Genomic DNA, 21,816 nt, shown 5'->3' on the forward strand with positions numbered 1-21,816 from the left:
TATTGATTTTTATCATAAATAATTAAGAGCAAAAAATCATCAGTTGGTCCCTACCATTATTCCATTTTAAATCTTAAAATTAACCTTTCTAAATTTTATCATTTCAATCAACACTGTCACTGCTGTAATCCAAAACAACTAAACATAAACTAAGAGAAGGGAGGATTTATTTGCTCACAGTTCTGTCGATTCCACCAGGCTAAGTGGGGCCTGGTCTGCGGAGCTCAGGGCTTGGTAGCAGGAAGCAGAGAGGGAGAGGGTAAGTCCCCTCCTCGCAGGCCTGAAGCAGGAGAGCAAGCAAGCAGCTTCCAGGTTACGAGCCAGCCCCTCCGGCCACACCACAGGCCCACCTCCCAGACACACCATTGCAACCTGCAGGACTTAATTATATCAGTTCTGAGCATCACTACCTGAGCCTTTCAGGGGACATTCTGTATCTAACCATAACACCTCTATCTGGAAAACATTGAATATTTAGTGGACGTCGATAGACATCTTCTGCCCCCTTTTTGTTGTTATCGACGTTCCTGCTACCTACTATATTTTCCTTCGGTTGTGTCAAGTTCATGCTTTATTCATTCTTCATCCTACAGGGTTTCTTAGACACTGAATATTATTATTTCCTAGTAGCCAGATGCCTTGGGTAAGTAACAGTTTTGTTGCTTACTTTGGGTAGCTCTCCTTGCAGATCCGCAGTCCTATTCCATAGTTTCTTAGGTGTGCTTCCAGAAGTGCTCAGTGTGTGTCCATACTTATATCAGTTTTCATATGGATACACCTTTAAGTGAGATTCACTGCTTTCTGTCTTAAAGATGATTCCGTATCCTATACCTCTGCTTCTTATTCCAAGGTTTTGCCTACATCTCACTATAAGTGGAAAAAGCAAAATTCTATATACCGTGTGATCACAACTCTAGAGGAATGTATAAGAAAAGAAATCCTTGCAGAAAATAATTTCTGAATGCCATTAGAATGATGAGGATTTTTTTTTCTGCTTCAGTTGTTGTTATGAAATATTATTACAAAAGCCTAAAACATTTTAAAATTTGTGTAGTAAAGGCTTATTGGATGTTAAAAGTTGCTCTTTCTTCACAGTGCGGACTTCCCTGCTTTGGTCGTGAAGGCCAGTGGTCTTGCAGCTGGGAAAGGAGTGATTGTTGCAAAGAGTAAAGAGGAAGCCTGCAGAGCTGTGCAGGAGATCATGCAGGTAAACTGCTTCTCTGTTCACAATGGATAAATACTCAGTTCATAAAATGTACCTCAACATAAGGAAAACCTGGGGCCAGCAGTGTGGCTCAGTGTTAGAGCACTTGTTTACCAGGCCACGGCAATGGGTTGGATTCACAGTCCCACACACAAAAATAAATGAGGAAAACCTATGTAACACACAAGTTGATTTTTTATAATACTGTGTATTCTAGTCCTCTATAAAACGGTTATTACAGATCCACACTAATAACTAACCCATAATTTATTCTTTTGAAGTTAGTTTTAAGATCCTTTGTTGTCTGCTACTGAAAAGTAGAAAATCCTCAGACTATAACACCTACAAATAAATTCTCAAACCATCCTTGAGAACCAAAGTATCTGCCCCATGTGTCCCAGATCTAAGAGAAGTGGAGCAGTAGATCAGTTGGTTTTTTCTCTCATGATCCATCTTGGTTGTGATCATACTCCCTTAGAGGACTCTTCCACAGGCGTGTTTAATGTAATTATTAGGCGAACATATATGATCATAATCAAGGTGAAGATTAAGTGCTGATAATGAAACTGAAACGGGGGTTTCTTGAGAGGAAACCCGGCGAGTTCTTGTCTGCGGTGAGCGAAGAATGACACCCACAGACCTCAGGAAGGGGAGTAAAAGGTTTATTGGAAGCAACGGGGGGGGGGGGAAGGGTGGCTGAACACCCCCAAAGGGGCTGGAACTCTGGGTCCAGCAGCTGCCTTCAGGACAATACTTGAGAGTAGCCCAAGCCGAATTGCCTTCAGGAGCAGGCTGCTTTCTTCCAGAGTCCACACGATCTGCCAGAAGGGAATAGAGAAAAGTGGCCAAACACCCCATAGGGGTGGTCGGAACTCCGGGGTCCAGTAGCTGCCTTCAGGGTCACTACCCGAGTGTCGCCCGAGCCAAGTGCCCATCAGTTGCAAACTACTTTCTCCCAGAGTCCACGCGATCTGCCAGAAAAGAGGTGCAGGTCACCCCTAGGGGCCTGGCCAGCCATGATGTCCAGCAGAGGCCTTCAGGTCACTACTCGAGAGTCGCCCGAGCCACGTGCCCTCAGATGCACTCTGCCTTCTCTCAGGGCCAACACAACCTGAGGTGGGGGGGACAACTCCCCAAAAGGGGAGGGGGTCCTGAGCAGGAAAGTCCCCATTTTGCCATCAAGTCTGCTTATGGTTAGGGTGACTTTTGGGATTCCTAGGAGAATTTGCATAGGGTATTTGCAAGTCCTTTGAAGAGTCTCCTTTCAGGAATGCCAGACTTGCTCAGTGGGTTTGTTGATTAGTAAACAGATGGCTTTGTGAAGCTCTGGCCTTCTTATCTCTGAGCCTTTGGAGTTTCAGGCATTTGTCAGGAAACTCAAGAAATTAACTTTTTTTCTACAGAGGCCTTTTCCCTATCTGCCTATTTCCTTTCTATCTCCTCAAAACATTTGTTTTTCCTTTATTAAAAACTAGAGTGCCAGGCATGATGGCACATGCCAGTACTGGGGAGACTGAGACAGGAGGATCACAAGTTCCTGGCCAGCCTCAGCTACTTAGACCCTGTTTCAAATAAGTAATAAAAAATAGGGCTGGTGTAGCTCAGAGGTAGAATGCCCCTGGGTTCTATCCCCAACATCGCAAAAAGAAAGAAACTAGAAAGCCAAATTCTCAGGAGAGTAGGGGGAACAATTGGTAGCAGTGTTAGCTCTACATTATTATCACACTAAAAATAAGAAAACTTGAGGGCTGGGCGTGGTGGCGCACGCTTGTAATCCCTACATTTGGGAGACTGAAATAGGAGGGTCCAGTTCAAGGACAGCCTCAGGTACTTAGTGGGGCCCTTTGCAACTCAGACTGTTTCAAAATAAAGAATAAAAATTAGGGCTGGGGGTGTAGCTCGGAGGTAGAATGCCTCAGGGTTCCATCTCTGATAATATGAAAGGAAGGAAGGAAGGAAGGAAGGAAGGAAGGAAGGGGAAATTAAAGAATAAAAAGATAGGGTTGGGAATGTAGCTCAGCGGTAGAATGCCCTTGGGTTAAATCCCTAGTTCTGCAAAGAATAAATAAATAAGGACAAGCCTTTTTATTCCAAGCTATGTTATTATATTAAATGATTGTTCCTAAAGTTAATTTACCCATGTCAATCTGCTTTATTTCTAAATATCAAGAAAACATAAAGTCTGAAAATCAAACATGTGAGGCCCAGTTTCTGCCTCTGAGCTGGGGTATAGCTCAGAGGTCGAATGGCCCTGGATTCAACCCAGCACCACAAAAAAGGGGCAGGGGAGAACAACTACAATATTTGGGGTTCCTGGAAACTCTTCTACATCCAGGCTACATTCCCAGACACCTATTTTTTATATTTTTATTTGGAACCAGGATCTCTTAAACCAGCGAGGCTGGCTTTGAGCCTGCACAATCCTCCTTTGTCCACCTACTAAGCATGGGGATTACAAGCATGCTCTGCCATACCCAGGAAGTAAATATTAAATATACTAAGCTTTTTTTTTTAACTCATAATTAGGAGAAAGCTTTTGGAACGGCTGGAGAAACAGTTATCATTGAAGAACTTCTTGAAGGAGAAGAAGTATCTGTACGTATGTTCATCTCTTTGAGTTTTACAGCATATGTGATGTTATCTGACCAGTTCACCCAAAGATGACTTACTTTATTCTGCTTGCTTCATCTAAAAACATAAACCCAAGCCGGGCGTGGTGGCGCACGCTTGTAATCCCAGCATTCGGGAGGCTGAGACCTGGAGGATCGCGGTTCGCGGACAGCCTCAGCTACTTAGTGAGGCCTTCTGCAACTCAGTGAGACCTGGTTTCAAAATAAAGAATAAAAAATAGGGCAGGGGGTGTAGCCCGGAGGTCAAATGCCCCTGGGTTCCATCCCCAGACCCGCAAAAAAAAATAATAATAATAATAAAAAATAAAAACATAAACCCATTGGGTACAAAATAATGTGTGGGTAGTTAACATTTGGACTACAAATGGAAAAAAAAATCCCTGGTATCTTAGTGGAGGCACCTAGACAGGCTGGATTGATTCATATGCTCACATTTTTTCTTTCACATAGTTTATTATACAATAAATGATGAAATGTAACCACTTAAGCAGTTTTTGGTTTTAGTTTTTTGGTTTTTGTTTTTTTTTTGGTGGTACTGGGGGTAGAACCCAGAAGCTTTCTACCTCCGGGCTATACTCCCAGACCTATTTTATATTTTATTTGGAAACTGGGTCTCACTAAGTTGCTGAGAACCTCACTAAGTAGCTGAGGCTGGCTTCAAACCTGTGCAATCCTCCTGTCTCAGTCCCCTAAGTGCGGGGATTACAAGCGTGCCCCACCACGCCCGGCTTAAGTAAAACTTAAGTAAAGTTTTTTGGGTTTTTTTTGTTTTGTTTTGTTTTGTTTGTTTGTTTGTTTTTTGGTGCACTGTATTCATACATCATAATGGGATACAAACTTTTGTAGACATACATGCACACATCACCCAGTCTGCCCCCACCCGATCCCCACCCCATTCTCTCCCCATCCCTCCTTCCCATGCTTGGCTTAGTGGTTGACATCTAGTATTATAGCAATTTATCCAAAATTAAAAATGATAATCTCACATAACAGTTTCATTTGTCTGATACCAAGCTTTGATGACTTAAAGATAACATTTCAATATTTCTTTTTGCTTTCTTTCTTACCAGAGGATATTTTTTTCTATTTTTTTAGGTGAAACTATCATATATTTATATATTTATTTTTCAGAAAGAAATCTATCCTAATATGGAATATGGATTCTAGATACCCAAAACGATCTTGGAAAAGAACAAAGCTAGAAGATATATATTTTCTGATTTCAAACCATATAAAGCTACAATAATTGAAACAGTGTAGTACTATTCTAAAGGCAGATATATAAACCATTGGAGTTAAATACAAGCCTAGAGCTAAATTCTTCCCTATATTGTCAAGTTATTTTTGACAAGGTTTCCATGAACATTTGGTGGTGGAAATAATAATCTTTTAACTAATTATTGTTGAAAAATAATAATTACATGGAAAAGAATAAAATTGGACCCTTACCTAATCCCATATACAAGTATTAACTCAAAATAGATAAAAGACCTAAATATAAATCTTAAGACTATAAACTTTTAGGAGAAAATCTGGGTCATAAAACCTCACAACATTGAAATTGGCAGTGATTTCTTGGAAATGATTTCAATGGCACAGGCAACAGAAGAATATACAAACTCCCTAAAAAATAAAAAAAATATTGTATATCCAAAGACAATGTAAACAGAGTTAAAAGTTACTAATAGAATTGGATAAAATATTTCCAAATGCTATATCTGAAGGTATATTAATATTCCAACTAGAAATCCTAAAAATTAACAACAATAAAGGCAAACAATACCATTTAGAGATAGGTAAGAGACTAACATAAATAATGAATCTCCACATATAACCAATCTTAGTTGTCTGTTGGATGGAAAATCTTGTTTCTCTGGTTCTGGTGTGTGTTACCTATTTCTTCTTTGTAGTTAATCTCTTTGAGTATTTTCTCTAGTGCTGGTTTTGAAGACATAAATTCCTTCAGTTTCTGTTTGTCATGGAAGCTTCTTATTTATCCATCTAATTTGATAGAAAGTTTTGCTGGGTAGGAAATTTTTGGCTGGAAGTTGTTTTCTTTCAGAGTTTGGAATATGTTACTCCAAGCCCTTCTGGCTCTCATGACTTGGTTTGGGAAGTCTGGAGTGATTTTAATTGGTTTGCCTCTGAATGTCACTTGGCCCTTTGTTTTTGTTGCCTTTAAGATTCTCTGCTTGGCTTCCACATTGGTCATTTTGACAATTATGTGGCGTGGGGATCCTCTTCTCCGATCCTGTCTAAAGGGAGTTCTATAAGTTTCCTGGATCTGTGTATCGACCTCTTGCTCTATGTTTGGAAAATTTTCTGCTATTACTTCCTTGAAGAGATTGTTGATCCCTTTGCTATCACTTTCTTTTCCCTCCTCTATTCCAATTATTCTTAGGTTAGCTCTCTTAAAATGGGCCCATATTTCTTCAATATCAGATTCCTGCTGTTGGATATTTTTTTCTAGATTAGAAACTATGCGTTCATTTTTGGAATGATCATCTAAGAGCGAGATTCTGTTCTCCATGTGGTCTAATCGGTTGTTTGTGCTTTGAATTGAGGCCTTTACTTCACTAATTGCATCCTTTATCTCTTTTTGGCTCTCTCTGAGTTCTTTTTGAAGCACCTCTATTATTTCTACAGTTATTTTCCTGATTTGATCTTCTAGAAATCTCTGATTTTCTGTTTTATCAGGTTCTGATGTTGTGGGGTTGTGGGCATTCATTGCTCCAGTGTTATTCCTCTTTCCCATGATTTCGGAAGTTTGTGCCTTCTCTGGGTTCTTCCCTTGGGTCACTATGACTTCACTTAAGGTGCTCTGGATCTCGAGTCTGTAGTATCTCTGACCCCACTACTCCTTTACTGGGTTGTATCACAGAGTCTCCGACCCAGGGAGTCGATAGAGGCTGCTTTAAACTATGGGGGGTGCCAGGTTGCACGTTCTCCTATGGTGTGATATCTCTGCCACCGCCACTCCCCCACTGGGTCAAGTCCCAGGGAGTACAGTACTGGGATTTCTCCTCTGTGGCCTGCAATTTGACTCACTGTTCTTGAGTACGCAGATGTAGCTGTACTAGACTCGGTGAATTCACTGCTGCTGCCGCCGGTGGCAATATGGCGCCGTCGCCACGCCCTCAGCCGTGAGGCTGGTGTATTTTTTCTTCTCTGGTTTTGAGTTCCACTTTGAGTCCCTGCAGCGTGTGCTGAGCTCAGCCACTGGGAGCTTTAAATACTATCTGCACGGAAAGATCCCGACTGGCTGTTCCGCAGCAGCTCACCTCGGCTTGCTGTAGCCATCTGGTGAATTCACTGCTGCCGCCGGCAGTATAGTACTGCTGCCGCGTCCTCGGGCGTGAGGCCGGTGTATCTCCTCTGTGGCTCTGAGCTCTGTTCTCAGTCCGCTTTCTCTCTGGAGCCTGGTGGGTTTTTTGTTTCTCTGGTGATGGTGTTTTCTGGCTATGAAAGGCGCTGATTTTGTGGTAATGGAGATTGGTTTTTAGCGGGGCTCTTAAGCCCCACTTTTCTCGGTCGCCATCTTCCCGGAAGTCCTTAAGTAAAGTTTTAATATGTGGAAGCTTCCAAGGAAAAAGGTTAAAGTATTTTACTTGGAAAATAGCATGTTTTTTTTTTTTTTCTAACTTAACCTCAAAAATGGCAGAGCTGCTAGAGAGTTGAGTATACAAGCTCTGTAGCTTAGTGTTATTTAAGTATCAGGTTTTATTTAAAAAAAAAAAAAAAAACTTGTATCCTAAAAAGAGTTAAGGCTATATATAATTTACCTTCTTAGAATATTTTCTTACTTTTTGGCATTTAACCTAAGTGGACTAAGCTGTTTTCTCCCTAGTGTCTGTGTTTCACTGATGGGAAGACAGTGGCTCCCATGCCACCAGCACAGGACCACAAGCGACTACTGGAGGGCGATCACGGCCCCAACACGGGGGGAATGGGGGCCTACTGCCCCACACCTCAGGTACTATAACAGTTGTGAGCCCCTAAATGGTGCTTCTCTGTTTGGGTTTGGGTTTGTTTCTGTAAATTCTGTTACCAGTTAGCAATCAGATTCTTTTGTTATTGTTTTGTTTTGAGGTGAGTCTCACTCTGTTTGCCAGGCTGGCCTCTTAACTGGAGATCATCTCTGGATATCCAGGGACTAGCTCATAAGTACAATGTTTATGTGTGTGGGTGGGGGGGATCGCATGATCGTATGGCACATGCTGTAATCTCAGCTTTTGGGACGCTGAGACAGAAGGATCCTGGTTCACGGGCATACTCAGCTACTTAGTGAGGCCCTCTGCAACTCGGTGAGACCCTGTTTCAAAATAAAAAATAAAAAAAATAGGAAGCCAGGCGTGGTGGCGCACGCTTGTAATACCAGCATTTGAGGCTGAGACTGGAGGATCTCGGTTCGCGGACAGCCTCAGCTACCCTCCGCAACTCAGTGAGACCCTGTTTCAAAGTAAAGAATAAAAAATAGTGCAGGGGATGTAGCTCGGAGGTCAAATGCCTCTGGGTTCCATCCCCAGACTGGCAAAAAAAAAAAAAAAAAAATAGGGCTGGGGATGTAGCTCAGAGATAGAATGCTCCTGGGTTTCATCCGCAGTACCTCAAAAAAAAATATATAGGGCTGGGGGTGTAGCTCAGAGGTAGAATGCCCCTGAGTTCCATCCCCAACAACGCAAAAAAAGAGGAGGGGTGTGGGGAGGAGTGAATGAATTGTGAAACAGTTCGATAACATTTCCAAACAATGAATATCTTTTTTTTTCTTTTTTTTTTTTTTCAGACCTGAGGGTGGAACCCAGGGGCTTTTCTACCTCCGGGCTATACTCCCAGACCTATTTTATACTTTATTTGGAAACAGGGTCTCCCTGAGTTGCTGAGAGCCTCACCAACTACCTGAAACTGGCTTTGAAACCTGTGCGATCCTCCTGTCTCAGCCTCCCAAGCGCTGGGATTACAAGTGTGCACCACCACGCCCGGCTAATGAATATTATTTTTATAAGAAACCCACAGTATTGGAATATAAGTAAATTAGCACTCCAGAAACTTAACTGTTATTTCTTTTCAAAGAACTATCTCTAATTTTCGCAATTAAATTAGTAAATTTAGATATATAAATACATAGGCTTGTGAAATGTGTGTAGTGTACACTGGAAGGGTACAGAGAACAATCTCAGGGTAAAAAAGGCGTTTTTCACTTTCATTATTACATTTCTCTTCTTTTTGTCTTTTTTCTTTTTGTGGCACTGGGAATTGAACCCAGGGGCATTGTACCTCTCAGCTACACCCCTAGCCCTATATTATTTTTATTTTAAAATAGGCTCTAAGTTACAGAGGGCCTCACTAACTTGCTGAAGCTGGCCACAATCCTGTGATCCTTGTGTCTCAGCCTCCCAAGTACTTAGGATTACAAGTATGCACCACCATCCCTGGCTCGTTATTATTTTTCAAGAAACTGAAGATTGAACCCAGTGGCTCTCTACCACCCAGTTACATCCCCACTCCTTTATATTTTTTATTTTAAAATAAAGTCTTGCTAGAGCCAGGCGTGGTTGCACACATTTGTGATCCCAGTACCTGAGAGGCTGAGACAGGAGGATCACACAGGTTCTAACCAGCCTCAGCAGCTTAGTGAGGCTCTCAGCAACTTAGTGAGATCCCTGTTTCCAAATAAAATATAAAATAGGTCTGGGGGTGTAGCCCAGAGGTAGAAGGCCCCTGGGTTCCATCCACAGTACCACAAAAAATAAATAAAGTCTTGCTATTATTGCCCAGCAAATCTTGGAACTTTGAATCCTTCTGCCTCAACCTGTAGAGAAACTGGGATTATCAGACACGTACCACCTCTTACCATTAATTCTATGAAGCTTCGAAAATACACACCCTAAGCCATATGGTGGCACATCCCTGTAACACCAGTACTTGGGATTATGAAACAAAGCAACAACATCAACAACAACAACAAATATATAAACAAAATTTCTCTTTCTCCATCTCTGTCTCTCTCTCTCCCACCTGAAGCTGGCCGTGATGGTACAGGCCTGTAATTCCAGTTATTAGAAAGCTGAGATAGGATTGCAGGTTTGAGGCAAGAGTACAGAAACTTAGCAAGACCCTATTTCAAAACTAAAAATAAGCCAGGCAGACGTGGTGGCACACACATGTAATCCCAGCATTCGGGAGGCTGAGACCTGGAGGATCACGGTTCGCGGACAGGCTCAGCTACTTAGTGAGGCCCTCTGCAACTCAGTGAGACCCAGTTTCAAAATAAAGAATAAAAAAAATAGGGCAGAGGGTGTAGCTCGGAGGTTAAATGCCCCTGGGTTCCATCCCCAGACCCGCAAAAAAAAAAAAAAGCGGGGCATGGTGGTGCACACTTGTAATCCCAGTACTAGGAGGTTCACAGGTTCCGGGACAGCCTCAGCAACTAGTAAGACTCTAATGGACCTAGCGAGATCCTGTTTCAAAATTAAATAAAATAGGGTGGGGGCATAGCTCAAAAATAGAATGCCCCAGGTTCAATCCTCAGCAGGACACACAGAAAAGAAATTAAATATAAAAAGGACTGGGAATATAGCTCAGTGGTAGAATCCCACCCGCATCTCCAGATTCAGGAGAGAGAGAGGGAGAGGGAGAGGGAGAGGGGGAGAGAGGGAGAGAGAGAGAGAGAGAGAGAGAGAATGAGAGAGAGAGAATGAGAGAATGAGACAGATACAATGGTGTCCACTCCTAACAGAGGCTATGGTAGGAAGGTCACAAGTTGAAGTCCATCTGGGCAATTTAGCTGGACTCTATTTCAGTAATGAAAAGAGCTGGAGATGTAATTTAGTGTAGAATGCCACTGAGTTCAATCCCTAGTACCACAAAAAATAATATGATGCATTTTAACAAGTTCTCTTTCTCATAAAATACTGGTTAGCACTTATCTTTTATTTGACGAGGAACATATAATTTAGCCTCTGCTCGTGATAATTTACCATACTGAGAGCATTTATTATTTAAAAATTAAATTTTTAGTGTGTTTGGTGAAGTACTGAAGGATGGTTTAAAAATGAGGATATACGTTTACACTGTAAGCAAAGGGAAAATAGTGCCGTTTTCTAACTATGTATATGTCCTTGAATGTCCAGAATTTTTTAGCTCTTTTAGTTCTTCTATGAAAGTAGTGTTGGGTGCAGTGGTCATGCCTGTAATCCTAATACTTGGGAAGCTGAGACAGAAGGACCTCGGGTTTGAGGCAGCCATCAGTAACAACTTCAGCAGCTCACTCTGTTTCAAAATAAAAAATAGAGCCTATCTTGCACTCACAGTACTTGGGAGACTGAGACAGGAAGACCACAGGTTCACAGCCAGCCTCAGCAGCTTGTGAGGTGCTCTGCAACTTAGTGAGACTATTTCAAAAGAAAGAATGAAATAGGGCTGGGGGTGTCACTTGGAGGTAGAATGCTCCTGGGTGCCCATCCCCAGTACCACAAAAAAAGGATTAAAATAAGAAAGACTGGGGATATAGGTTGGAAGTAGAATGCCCTGGTTTAATCCCCAGTACCAAATCAGAGTAATAATAATGCTAAAGTACCCACGTGTTATGAACATTGTAGGAAATTTCTTAGTTTATGAACTGTGTTCGGCCAATCCTGGTAGTGATAGTTCTTGTTCCACTTCATTGTCTTATGTGATACCACTTAGGAGATGATTTTTTTCAAACAGCAGTTGTATTTAAGTATTTCTGTTCCCCAGGTTTCTAAGGATTTGTTGTTAAAAATTAAAAATGCTGTCCTTCAGAAGACAATAGACGGCATGCTGCAGGAAGGTACTCCATACACAGGTAAGCACCGTGATGTTAGGACATCATTTATAGAGTTGCTTTTTTTTTTTTTTTTTTTTTTTTTTTTTTTTTTTTTTTTCAGTAATGGGAATGGAACCCAGGGGCATTCTACCTCCGAGCTACACCCGCACGCCCCCAGCCCTATTTTTTATTCTTTATTTTGAAACAGGGCCTCGCTAAATAGCTGAGGCTGGCCACAAACTGCAGTCCTCCTGTCCCAGCCTCCCGAATGCTGGGATTACAAGCATGTACCACCACTCCCGGCCATAGAGTCACTTTTGATAAAAATTTTTTCCCGTTTCGTCTTTTTACCACCTTTTAATTGGCCACTGTCGCGATGTTTATGGTTATTCCAAAACTTTGAGTATTAGAAGTTTGTGTTCTTATTTTTATACTCACAGCACAATATCCTCATTTCAGATACCGTTTCTCCCTCCCTCTCCTTTTTCTCTTTTAATAAAGGCATTCTTTATGCTGGCATAATGCTGACCAAGGATGGCCCAAAAGTTCTGGAGTTTAATTGCCGTTTTGGTGACCCAGAGTGCCAGGTGGGTAACAGTTATTAAAGATAATTATCAATTGTAGAAGGTGTGTGTTGTTACAATCTCACCATTTGTTAGCCTCGAAATAATTTGGAGAAACATGCAAAATCTTCTAGTGCCCCAATGGATAAAATGTCAGGAAGAAAACTAAAATTTCTCTCTCCTGCCACCTCGATTATGTTTCTCCAGGTAATCCTCCCACTTCTTAAAAGCGATCTGTATGAAGTGGTTCGGTCCACCTTAGACGGCCAGCTGCACACCTCTCTGCCCACTTGGCTAGAAAATCACAGTGCCCTAACTGTCGTCATGGCAAGTAACGGTTATCCTGGAGCCTACACCAAGGGTGTGGAGATAACGGGTGAGCACCAGGGGACCGCAGGCCTTCCTCTTTTGCAAATACCTGCTCATGTTCTCCCTGTGAAGCATGTGAAACCTTTGTTTCCATCAGAAACCTGTCAGTGTGTGTGTCACTAGCAATGAAACCCAGGGGCATTCTACTGAGCTACACTCCCAGCCCTATTTTTATTTTTTTTTTTTTTTTTTTTTGGTGGTGGTACTGGGGTTCCTGGAAACCCTTCTACCTCTGGGCTACACTCCCAGACCTATTTTATACTTTTATTTATTTGGAAACAGTGTCTCTTAAGCCACCACAGCTGGCTTTGAACCTGTGCGATCCTCCTGTCTCCCAAGCGCAGGGATTACAAACATGCACCACCACACCCGGCTCCCAGCCCTGTTTTATTATTTTATTTTGAAACAGGGTCTCAGTTGCTGAGCTGTCCTTGAACCTGTGATCCTCCTGTGTAAGCCTCCCAAGTACTGGGATTACAAGCATGTGCCAGTATACCCAATGTGTGTGTGTGACTCAGTTACTGAGGGTTGAACCCAGGGACATTATAACTCTGAGCTATGCCCCCCGTCCCTATTTCATCTTTTATTTTGAAACAGTCGCTGAGACTTTCTGCGAACCTGTGATCCTCCTGTCTCAACCTCCCAAGTATTGGGATTACCAGCACACACCACCATGCCCAGCTGTGTGTTTGATTCTTAGACCCTAATAACTTCTTGCCTGGACAGTAAGACCATTCCCTGTGAATACTACACAAGGCAACTGGACAGTTAGGAATTGGTTGCTTTGGGAAATGCCCAAAGAAAGATGAGATAGAACCCAGATCCTTGGTATCAGTGAAATTTCCCCAAGATTGAAGAGGTATGGATCTTACAGAACCAGCAGTGCTTGTGACTGAATGGCTCTGTGTAGTCAGAACACTCAAGGAAGATTGTTTTTGTTTTTGTTTTTTTTGTTTTACCCAGGGGCGTTCCACCTCTGAGCTATACCCTTAGCCCTATTTTTTCATTCTTTATTTTGAAACAGGGTTTCACTGAACTGCATAGGGCCTCACTAAGTATCTGAGGCTGTCTGCGAACCGTGATCCTCCTGTCTCAGCCTCCCAAATGCTAGGATTACAACTGTGGGTCGCCACGCCCAGCTGGGAATATGCATATTATCAAACTACCAAATAGATAGAATACTAAAAACATATGGAGAAGGGGGGAAAGACAAAGTGGAGATGTGGATTTCCTTCTTTTTTTTTTTTTTTTTTTTCCTTAATTTAAGGTCAGTTTTTTATAAACAAACTTCTTGAATCATTTTAAAATTTAAAAATAGAATCTAATGTTTTAAATGCAAAATTACGTCTGAGAGCTGGAAAATGGAGAAAATATGACTCCATCGATTTTCAACCAACTTCAAAATTAATTTAAATCAAATTTGTCTTAAGTTGTTACAATCATTATTTAGAAAAAATATTACTTAGTATATTTCCATTGTAGTAATCCTGTTGAGGTTTTTTGTTTGTTTGGTTTGATTTGTTTTGGTACTAGGGGTTGAACCCAGGGGCATTCTACTTCCAAGCTATACCCCTAGCCCTATTATTTATTCTTTATTTTGAAACAGGGTCTCACTAAGTAGCTGAAGCTGGCCATGAAACTCCTGCCTCAGCCTCCCAAGTACTGGAATTACAAGTATACACCACCATGCCCAGCCTGTTGGTTTATTTTTAAAAGCAACTTTAGTGTGTGACTATGATAAAGGAAAACAGGTCCTAAGAGATAGGTGTGGCCAACTGCAGGATTTATTGAGTGGTGTTTATTATATCTTCCTTTTTATTTTTAACTTTACTTACTTATGAGGGCTGATATCTCAAGATGGACCCCAGGGCCTTGAATAGACGGGGCAAGCACTCTGGCACTGAGCTACATTCCCAATCCAGTGTGTGTAAATGGGAAGACGCTAGGGATTGAACCCAGGAGCATCCTCACTCGGATGTACACACCCAGCTCTATCTTTTTGTTTGTTTGTTTGTTTGTTTTTTGTCTTGAAAGACGGTCAGATGCTCAGCTGAACTAAAACCTATAAGCCTCCCGTCTCAGCCTCCCAGGTACTAGAATAATAGGCATGTGCCACTGTGCCTGGCTCCAGCCCAATCTTTAACTTCTTGTGAAGAGAAAGTAACTTTGTACTTTTTTTTTTCCTTGTGGTACTGGGGGTGGAACCCAAGGGTGTTCTGCCTCCAGGCTACACCCCCAGCCGTATGTTTTATTCTTTATTTTGAAACAGGGTCTCACTGACTTGCAAAGGGCCTCACTAAGTAGCTGAGGCTGTCCTCAAAACACAATCCTCCTGTTTTAGCCTCCCTAATGCTGGGATTACAAGCATGCATCACCACGCGCGGCTCATATATTTTTGTGTATGTGTGTGTGTGTGGTACTGGGGATGGAACTATACTCCCAGACCTATTTTATACTTTATTTGGAAACAGTGTCTCACTAAATTGCTGAGAGCCTCACTCAGTAGCTGAGGCTGGCTTCGAACCTGTGCGATCCTCCTGTCTCAGCCTCCCAAGCGCTGGGGTTACAAGCGTGCACCACCACGCCTAGTGCAGCTTGTACTTTTAATTCTAAAACAGTTCTGAGCTGGGCATGGTGGCACACACTTAATAATCCTAGTACTTGGGGGGCTATGACAGGATGATCTCGGGTTTAAGGACAGCCTCAGCAAGTAGTGAGACTTTTATCAACCTAGAGAGACCCAGTCTCAAAATTAAGATAGGGCTGGAGATATAGCTCAGTCCCTAGTATCAAAAAATAAATAAATATAACAATTTAGGCCATAGCTTTTTTTCTCCCCTTCCTCATTGAAATAATAGTTTTATAATGAAATTTACCATAACATAAGGTTTTAGGACTATAACTGTCATCCTAAGAACAGACTATCTTTAGGGGAAATTTCCTGATAGGAATTAAAAAAAACAAACTTAGGCTAGATGTGTTGGCATACGCTAGTAAACCCAGCATTTGGGAGGCTGAGACAGGAGGACCGCGGTGTGTGGACAGCCTCAACTACTTAGGCCCTTTGCAACTCAGTGAGACCCTGTTTCAAAATAAAGAACAAAAAAAAATAGGGCTGGGAGTGTAGCTTGGAGGTAGAATGCCCCGGGGTTCCATCTCCAGTACCACAAAAGAAAACTTGAGGAAATTGTAAATCTCTTCACAGTGTGAAATCTTACTGTGATTCAAATTGTGCATCAAATCTCTTCTCTTACAGGGTTTCCTGAGGCTCAGGCTTTAGGACTAGAGGTGTTCCACGCGGGCACTGCCCTTAAAGATGGCAGAGTAGTTACCAGCGGGGGTCGGGTCCTTACAGTAACCGCCATCCAAGAAAGTCTCCTCTCAGCTCTTGAAGAAGCCAAGAAAGGCCTCGCGGCTATCAAGTTTGAGGGAGCAGTTTATAGAAAGGACATCGGCTTCCGTGCCATAGCTTTCCTCCAGCAGCCCAGGTAAAAATCTCCTGGGGTGGTGGGAGCACGGATTAAGACCTGGCGTAAACACTAGCTAGGAAACCCTTAGCCCTGCACTAGGTCATTCTTAGGCTTTTCTCTGTGGAACGATCTGAACTTGGCCTGGATTCGGTTTGAATCATAGGTGTTTCCAGCAATATTCAGAGTGAATAGAAAAACTGTGGTAGTTCCTTTGCTGATAGTGGTAATGAGGATTTTTATTCCTTTTGTTATCACAGATAAATATTGTTCTGAATCATAATGCCAGTTGCACCAAAGAGCCCCAGGTGGGCATATTGGTCGCCCGGCCTTGTAATGTCATCTGGCTGTCCTGAATTGTGGTAGTCTCGTTTTCTCACTGCAGTTCTACCTATTTCTAAAAAAGTTTTTGACCCTTATTGATTGCTGATATGTACAACTATTCCTTTGTAAGATCAATAAACTTCTGGTTCCAGTGTCTTTGATTTCTTAAAAGCATATTATCTTTACTATTATTCTTCAGACCCATGTATGGATAATAAGTATATTTTAGGACAAGACATTTTTAGCAATTTAATTCAAGCTGTACTGCTAATCAGGAAATTTTTTAGCAATATATATTTATATATATTATATATAAGTAATATATAATATAAATATATATATATATATATTTTTTTTTTTTTTTTTTTTTTTTTTGGTGGTACTGGGAGTGGAACCCAGGGGATTTTCTACCTCCGGGCTATACTCCCAGATCTATTTTGTACTTTATTTGGAAACAGGGTTTCACTAAATTGTGGAGAGCCTAACTGAGTAGCTGAGACTGGCTTCGAACCTCTGCGATCCTCCTGTCTCATCCTCCCAAGTGCTGGGATTACAAGCGTGCGCCACCACACCCGGCTAGGGAGGAATTTTTTTAAACACTGAAGATTTTCTTAGAATCAATAATATTAAAATGTTGTGCTAAAAATTTATTTTTTCATTCGAAAGTGACTGGATTTCATGGAAATGACTTCTTTCAAGGAACTATAATCTTCTGAGTTCTTTACGTTAAACATACAACCAAGATGACACAACGACATTGCTATTTTAAGCCAGTAAGACTCTGATTCCCATCTGAGAGTGACTCCGGGCTGCTGCCCTTGTCAGTGCCAGCCCATTCACCCTTCATCGTACCCTGGTGGTTGGTTTGGTTTGGTTTGGTTAGTCCTGGGGATTGAACCCAGGGGCATTCTGTTTTATACCCCAGCCTGTCTTCATTTTTATTTGGAAAGAGGGTTTCATTAAGTTGCTAAGGCTGATCTTGAACCTGCAGTCCTCCTTCAACCTCCATCGCACTAGGATTACAGGTGTGTACCATCGCACCTGGGTCAGATAGTTGTTTTTTATTTTGTGTAGTTTGCGGGACTAGGGATTGAACCCTTTCTCCAAGCTATGCCCCAGCCTGATTTTTATTCTTTATATGGAAACAGGGTCTCATTAAGTTACAGAGGGCCTCCCTAAGTAGCTGAGGCTGGCTGAAAACCTGTAATCCTCCCATCTCCGCCTCCCAAGTGCTGGGATTACAAGTGTGCACTACCACACCCGGCTCTGACAGCTGTTTAATTTATTATTTTTTTTAATTTATTTATTTATTTATTTATTTATTTATTTTGGGGTCGGTACTGGGGATAGAACTCAGGGGCATTCTACCTCTGAGCTATACCCCCAGACCTATTTTTTTAGTGTTTTTATTTTATTTATTTATTTATTTATTTATTTTGGTGGTACTGGGATTCCTGGAAACCCTTCTACCTCTGGGCTACACTCCCAGACCTATTTTTTATATTTTTTATATGGAAAAAAAGGGTCTCTTAAGCCAGCCAGCGAGGCTGGCTTCGAACCTGCGCGATCCTCCCGTGTCCACCTCCCAAGCGCGGGGATTACAAGCGTGCGCCACTGCGCCCGGCCTAGTGTTTTTATTTTTGAAACAGAGTCTCACTGAGTTGCAGAGGGCCTCACTAAGTAGGTGAGGCTGTCCGTGAAGTGCGATCCTCCAATCTCAGCCTCCCGAATTCTGGGATTATAAGTATGCGCCACCATGCCTGGCTCAACAGCTATTTTTAATAAAATACATTTCTTCAGCCATCACTGCATCCCCGTTTGCTATAATTCTCACTTTCTGCCAATTGCCACATTCACAAACTTGATCTCTAAAAATGGTGCCTTAAAAGCCAGGTGTAGTGGTACAAAAATGCTGGGAGGCCTCCCAGTGCTTGGGAGACTGAGATAGGAGGATCACAGATTTGAGGCCAACAGCCTCAGCAATTTAGTGAGATTCTCAGCAATCTAGCAAGGCCCTGTTTCAAAAACTAAAAAGGGCTGAGGGTATATCTCAGATGTAGAATTTCTCCAGTTTAAACCCCTAAGACCATATACACACACAAAAAAAAAGTGTATTGACTATCATTACCTGGTTATTTTTTTACTTTTTTTTTTTTTTTTTGTGGTACTGGGGTTCCTAGAAGCCTTTCTACCTCTGGGCTACACTCCCAGACCTATTTTATATTTTTTATTTGGAAACAGGGTCTCTTAAGCCAGCTGAGGCTGGCTTCGAACCTGTGTGATCCTCCTGTCAGCCTCTCAAATGAGTGTGCGCCACCACACCCGGCCTACCTGGTTATTTTTTAATAGTATTTAATATTGCTTACTATTCTCCTTAACTATAAGGAAACTGATACAGTTAGATATTCTTGGACTAAGAACTATTTGATTATTTAGAGATATTTTTATAGATTTTTTTTGGTTTTTTTTTTTTTTTTTTTTTTTTCAGTACCAGGGCTGGAACCCAGGGCCATTGTACCTTTGAGCAACACCCCCAGCCCTATTTTTTTTAGTCTCAGTCTCTCTCTCTCTCTCTCTCTCTCATGTGTGTGTGTGTGTGTGTGTGGTACTGGGGATGGAACCCAGGGGCTTTCTACCTCTGGGCTACACTCTACTTTATATTTTATTTGGAAACAGGGTCTCACTAAGTTGCTGAGAACCTCACTAAGTGGCTGAGGCTGGCTTTGAACCTGCACAATCGTCCTGTTTCAGCCTCCCAAGCGCTGCGATTACAAGCATGCACCACCACACCCGGCTAGTCTTATTTTGAAACAGGGTCTCACTGAGTTGCAAAGGGCCTTGCTACGTAGCTGAGGCTGTCTGCAAACCGGATTCCTCTGGTCTCCACCTCCCAAATGCTGGGATTACAAGTGTGTGCCACCAGGCCCAGCCTTTTTACAGAATTCTTATAACTCTAATATTCCCTTTTTGTTTTGTTGGAGATCAAACCCAGGGTCTCATGTGTGCTAGGCAAGTGTTCTACCACTGAGCAACACCCCTTTCCCTATTTTCACTTTTTAAAATTTGTTTTGACACTGCCTATACTGAAATTAAACCAAGAGAGGTTGTGGCAAAATACCAAAAATAGAATAGAGGTTTCTAGTTTTATAAGACGAAAAGGAACCAGGCATGGAGGCACACACTGTAATCCCAGTACTTGGGAGGCTGAGCCAGGAGGGTTACAGGTTCAAGGACAGCCTTAGCAAGTAGTAAGACTCATCAACCTAGTACGACTGTTTCAAAATAAAAATAAAACAGAGCTGGGAGTGTTAAGTCAGGTAGGAGGCCCTGGTCTCGATTGCCAGTGCCACAAAAAAAATAAATAAATAAATGAAAAGAGTCAGAGGTAAATGGTGGTGATGGTTGTTGTACATTATGATTATTTAAACCACTGCACACTTAAAAATGGTTAAGGTCATGCCAAACATGGCAGTGCACACGTGTGATCCCAATAGTTGGGAGACTAAGGCAAGACGATCGCAAGTTTGTGGCTAGCGTGTGATAAATAAGCAAGACTCTGGTTTCACAATAAAAAGGGTTGGGGGTGTACCTTAAGTAGAATGCTCTCAAGTTCAATGCCTAGTACCAAAATATAAATATTTGGGGTAGAGGCTAAGAGGGTAATTTTGTGTTATGTGCATTTTGCCACAATAAAAAAAAAAACATATAAAAATATCAGTAAGCCAACCAGGCATGGTGGCATATCTTGTAATCCCAGCATTCAGGAGGCTGAAACCAGAGGATCGCAGTTCGCGGACAGCCTACTTAGTGAGGCTGTCCACAACTTAGTGAGACCCTGTTTCAAAATAAAGAATAAAAGAATAAAAATAGGATAGGGGGTGTAGCTCAGAGGTCAGATGTCCCCCTGGGTTCCATCCCCAAACCTGCCAAAAAAAAAAAAAAAACATAAAAAATAGGGTTGGGGGTGTAGCTGAGAGGTAGATTGACCCTGGGTTCCATCCCCAGTACTGCAAAAAAATGTGTGTGTGTGTGTGTGTGTGTGTGTGTAGCAGCCTGTGAGAAGTACTTCTGGACGGAATAAGTAATAAAGTTAGAGCAGTGCTTCTCAATAGAAATGATGCAGTGGGGTCAACTGGGGAGGTTATTTAAAGACATCCCTGGGACCTGCCCTAGACCAAATGAAATAGAATCTATAAGGATGGAGTCTAGGCATTGACTTTAAACAAATTTTTAAGCACCCTAGGGAATGTACAAATCCTTGAAATATCTTCTGCCTGAATATTTTAAGATTAAAATAATTTTTTCTGGTATTCAATGATGTTTTAGTTGTTAACTGTTTACACTTCTTTAGGGGCCTGACTTATAAGGGATCTGGGGTAGACATTGCAGCTGGGAATATGCTGGTTAAGAAAATACAGCCTTTAGCAAAAGCCACCTCCAGACCAGGTAAGTCAGATTCTATACTTGGCCAATTCATTAACTGACGGATATAATTAATGTAGGCTTTATATTAAAGTGAGAAGTTTTCCAAATGAGTGCCAGATTCCATTAAGTCTTGCCCTACTTAAACCAAACCCATAGTCATCCGTATTCTTGTCTCTTATATTAAGTAAAGCATTTTTTTATCTACAATGTTATTATTCCCTTGATAAATTTCTTGAGCATATGGTACTCTCCCATTCTCAGGAAAAACTGTTTATTTTAACTGTTCTTGTGAAGAAGTAGTATGAATATTCATGTTTAATTGATGTATTAAAATATAATAAGTAAGCCGGGCGTGGTGGCGCACACTTGTAATCCCAGTGGTTGGGAAGTGAGACAGGAGGATCACACAGGTTCGAAGCCAGCCTCACCTACTTATGAGGCTCTCAGCAACTTAGTGAGACCCTGTTTCCAAACAAATTTAAAATAGGTCTGAGAGTATAGCCTGGAGGTAGAAAGCCCCTGGGTTCCATCCCCAGTACCTCCAAAAAAAATGTTAAAAATAGTGTCTTCTCCAACAGGCTGTGATGTTGATCTGGGAGGTTTTGCTGGTCTTTTTGATTTGAAAGCAGCTGGTTTCAAAGATCCTCTTCTGGCCTCTGGAACTGATGGAGTTGGAACTAAACTGAAGGTAGACACCAATGTGAATAAAGGCATGTTGTGAAAGATAAGAATGAAATTATGGTGTATCGGATACATTCTTTTCTCTTTTGATATACATGACCTAAAAAGAACTAAACCTAGTACCATGTAATATGGCTAAAATATCTGTTCGTTTCTAGCAACAAAATATTGTTGGGACTATATTTGAATAGAAAGCTATTTTAGGGCATAAAAAGGGATATGGGAGCCAGGCATGGTCGCACATACCTGTAATCCCAACACTTGTGAGGATAAGACAGGAGCATCATGGATTCAGAGACACCCTCAGCAACTTAGTGGGACCCTGTTTCCAAAGAAAAAATAAAAAAGGGCTGGGGGTGTGGCTCAG

The 21,816-nt window shown here is 41.7% G+C and overlaps 1 protein-coding gene across 1 annotated transcript in view; it reads left to right on the forward strand.

Moving 5' to 3' along the window:
* Positions 1-21,816, forward strand: part of GART (phosphoribosylglycinamide formyltransferase, phosphoribosylglycinamide synthetase, phosphoribosylaminoimidazole synthetase) — a gene marked incomplete at its 3' end in the record, with an annotated part of 39,528 nt that overhangs the window by 7,949 nt on the left and 9,763 nt on the right. The window contains exons 5-13 of the mRNA XM_080696130.1: positions 1,096-1,207; positions 3,731-3,799; positions 7,682-7,807; positions 11,572-11,659; positions 12,122-12,207; positions 12,391-12,559; positions 15,809-16,040; positions 20,695-20,789; positions 21,347-21,456. Coding sequence (XP_080552256.1) covers positions 1,096-1,207; positions 3,731-3,799; positions 7,682-7,807; positions 11,572-11,659; positions 12,122-12,207; positions 12,391-12,559; positions 15,809-16,040; positions 20,695-20,789; positions 21,347-21,456 — 1,087 coding nt within the window. The remainder of the gene's footprint in view (positions 1-1,095; positions 1,208-3,730; positions 3,800-7,681; positions 7,808-11,571; positions 11,660-12,121; positions 12,208-12,390; positions 12,560-15,808; positions 16,041-20,694; positions 20,790-21,346; positions 21,457-21,816) is intronic.

Source organism: Muscardinus avellanarius, assembly GCF_963383645.1.
Source record: "Muscardinus avellanarius genome assembly, chromosome: 5".
Classification (NCBI taxonomy): Eukaryota; Metazoa; Chordata; class Mammalia; order Rodentia; family Gliridae; genus Muscardinus; species Muscardinus avellanarius.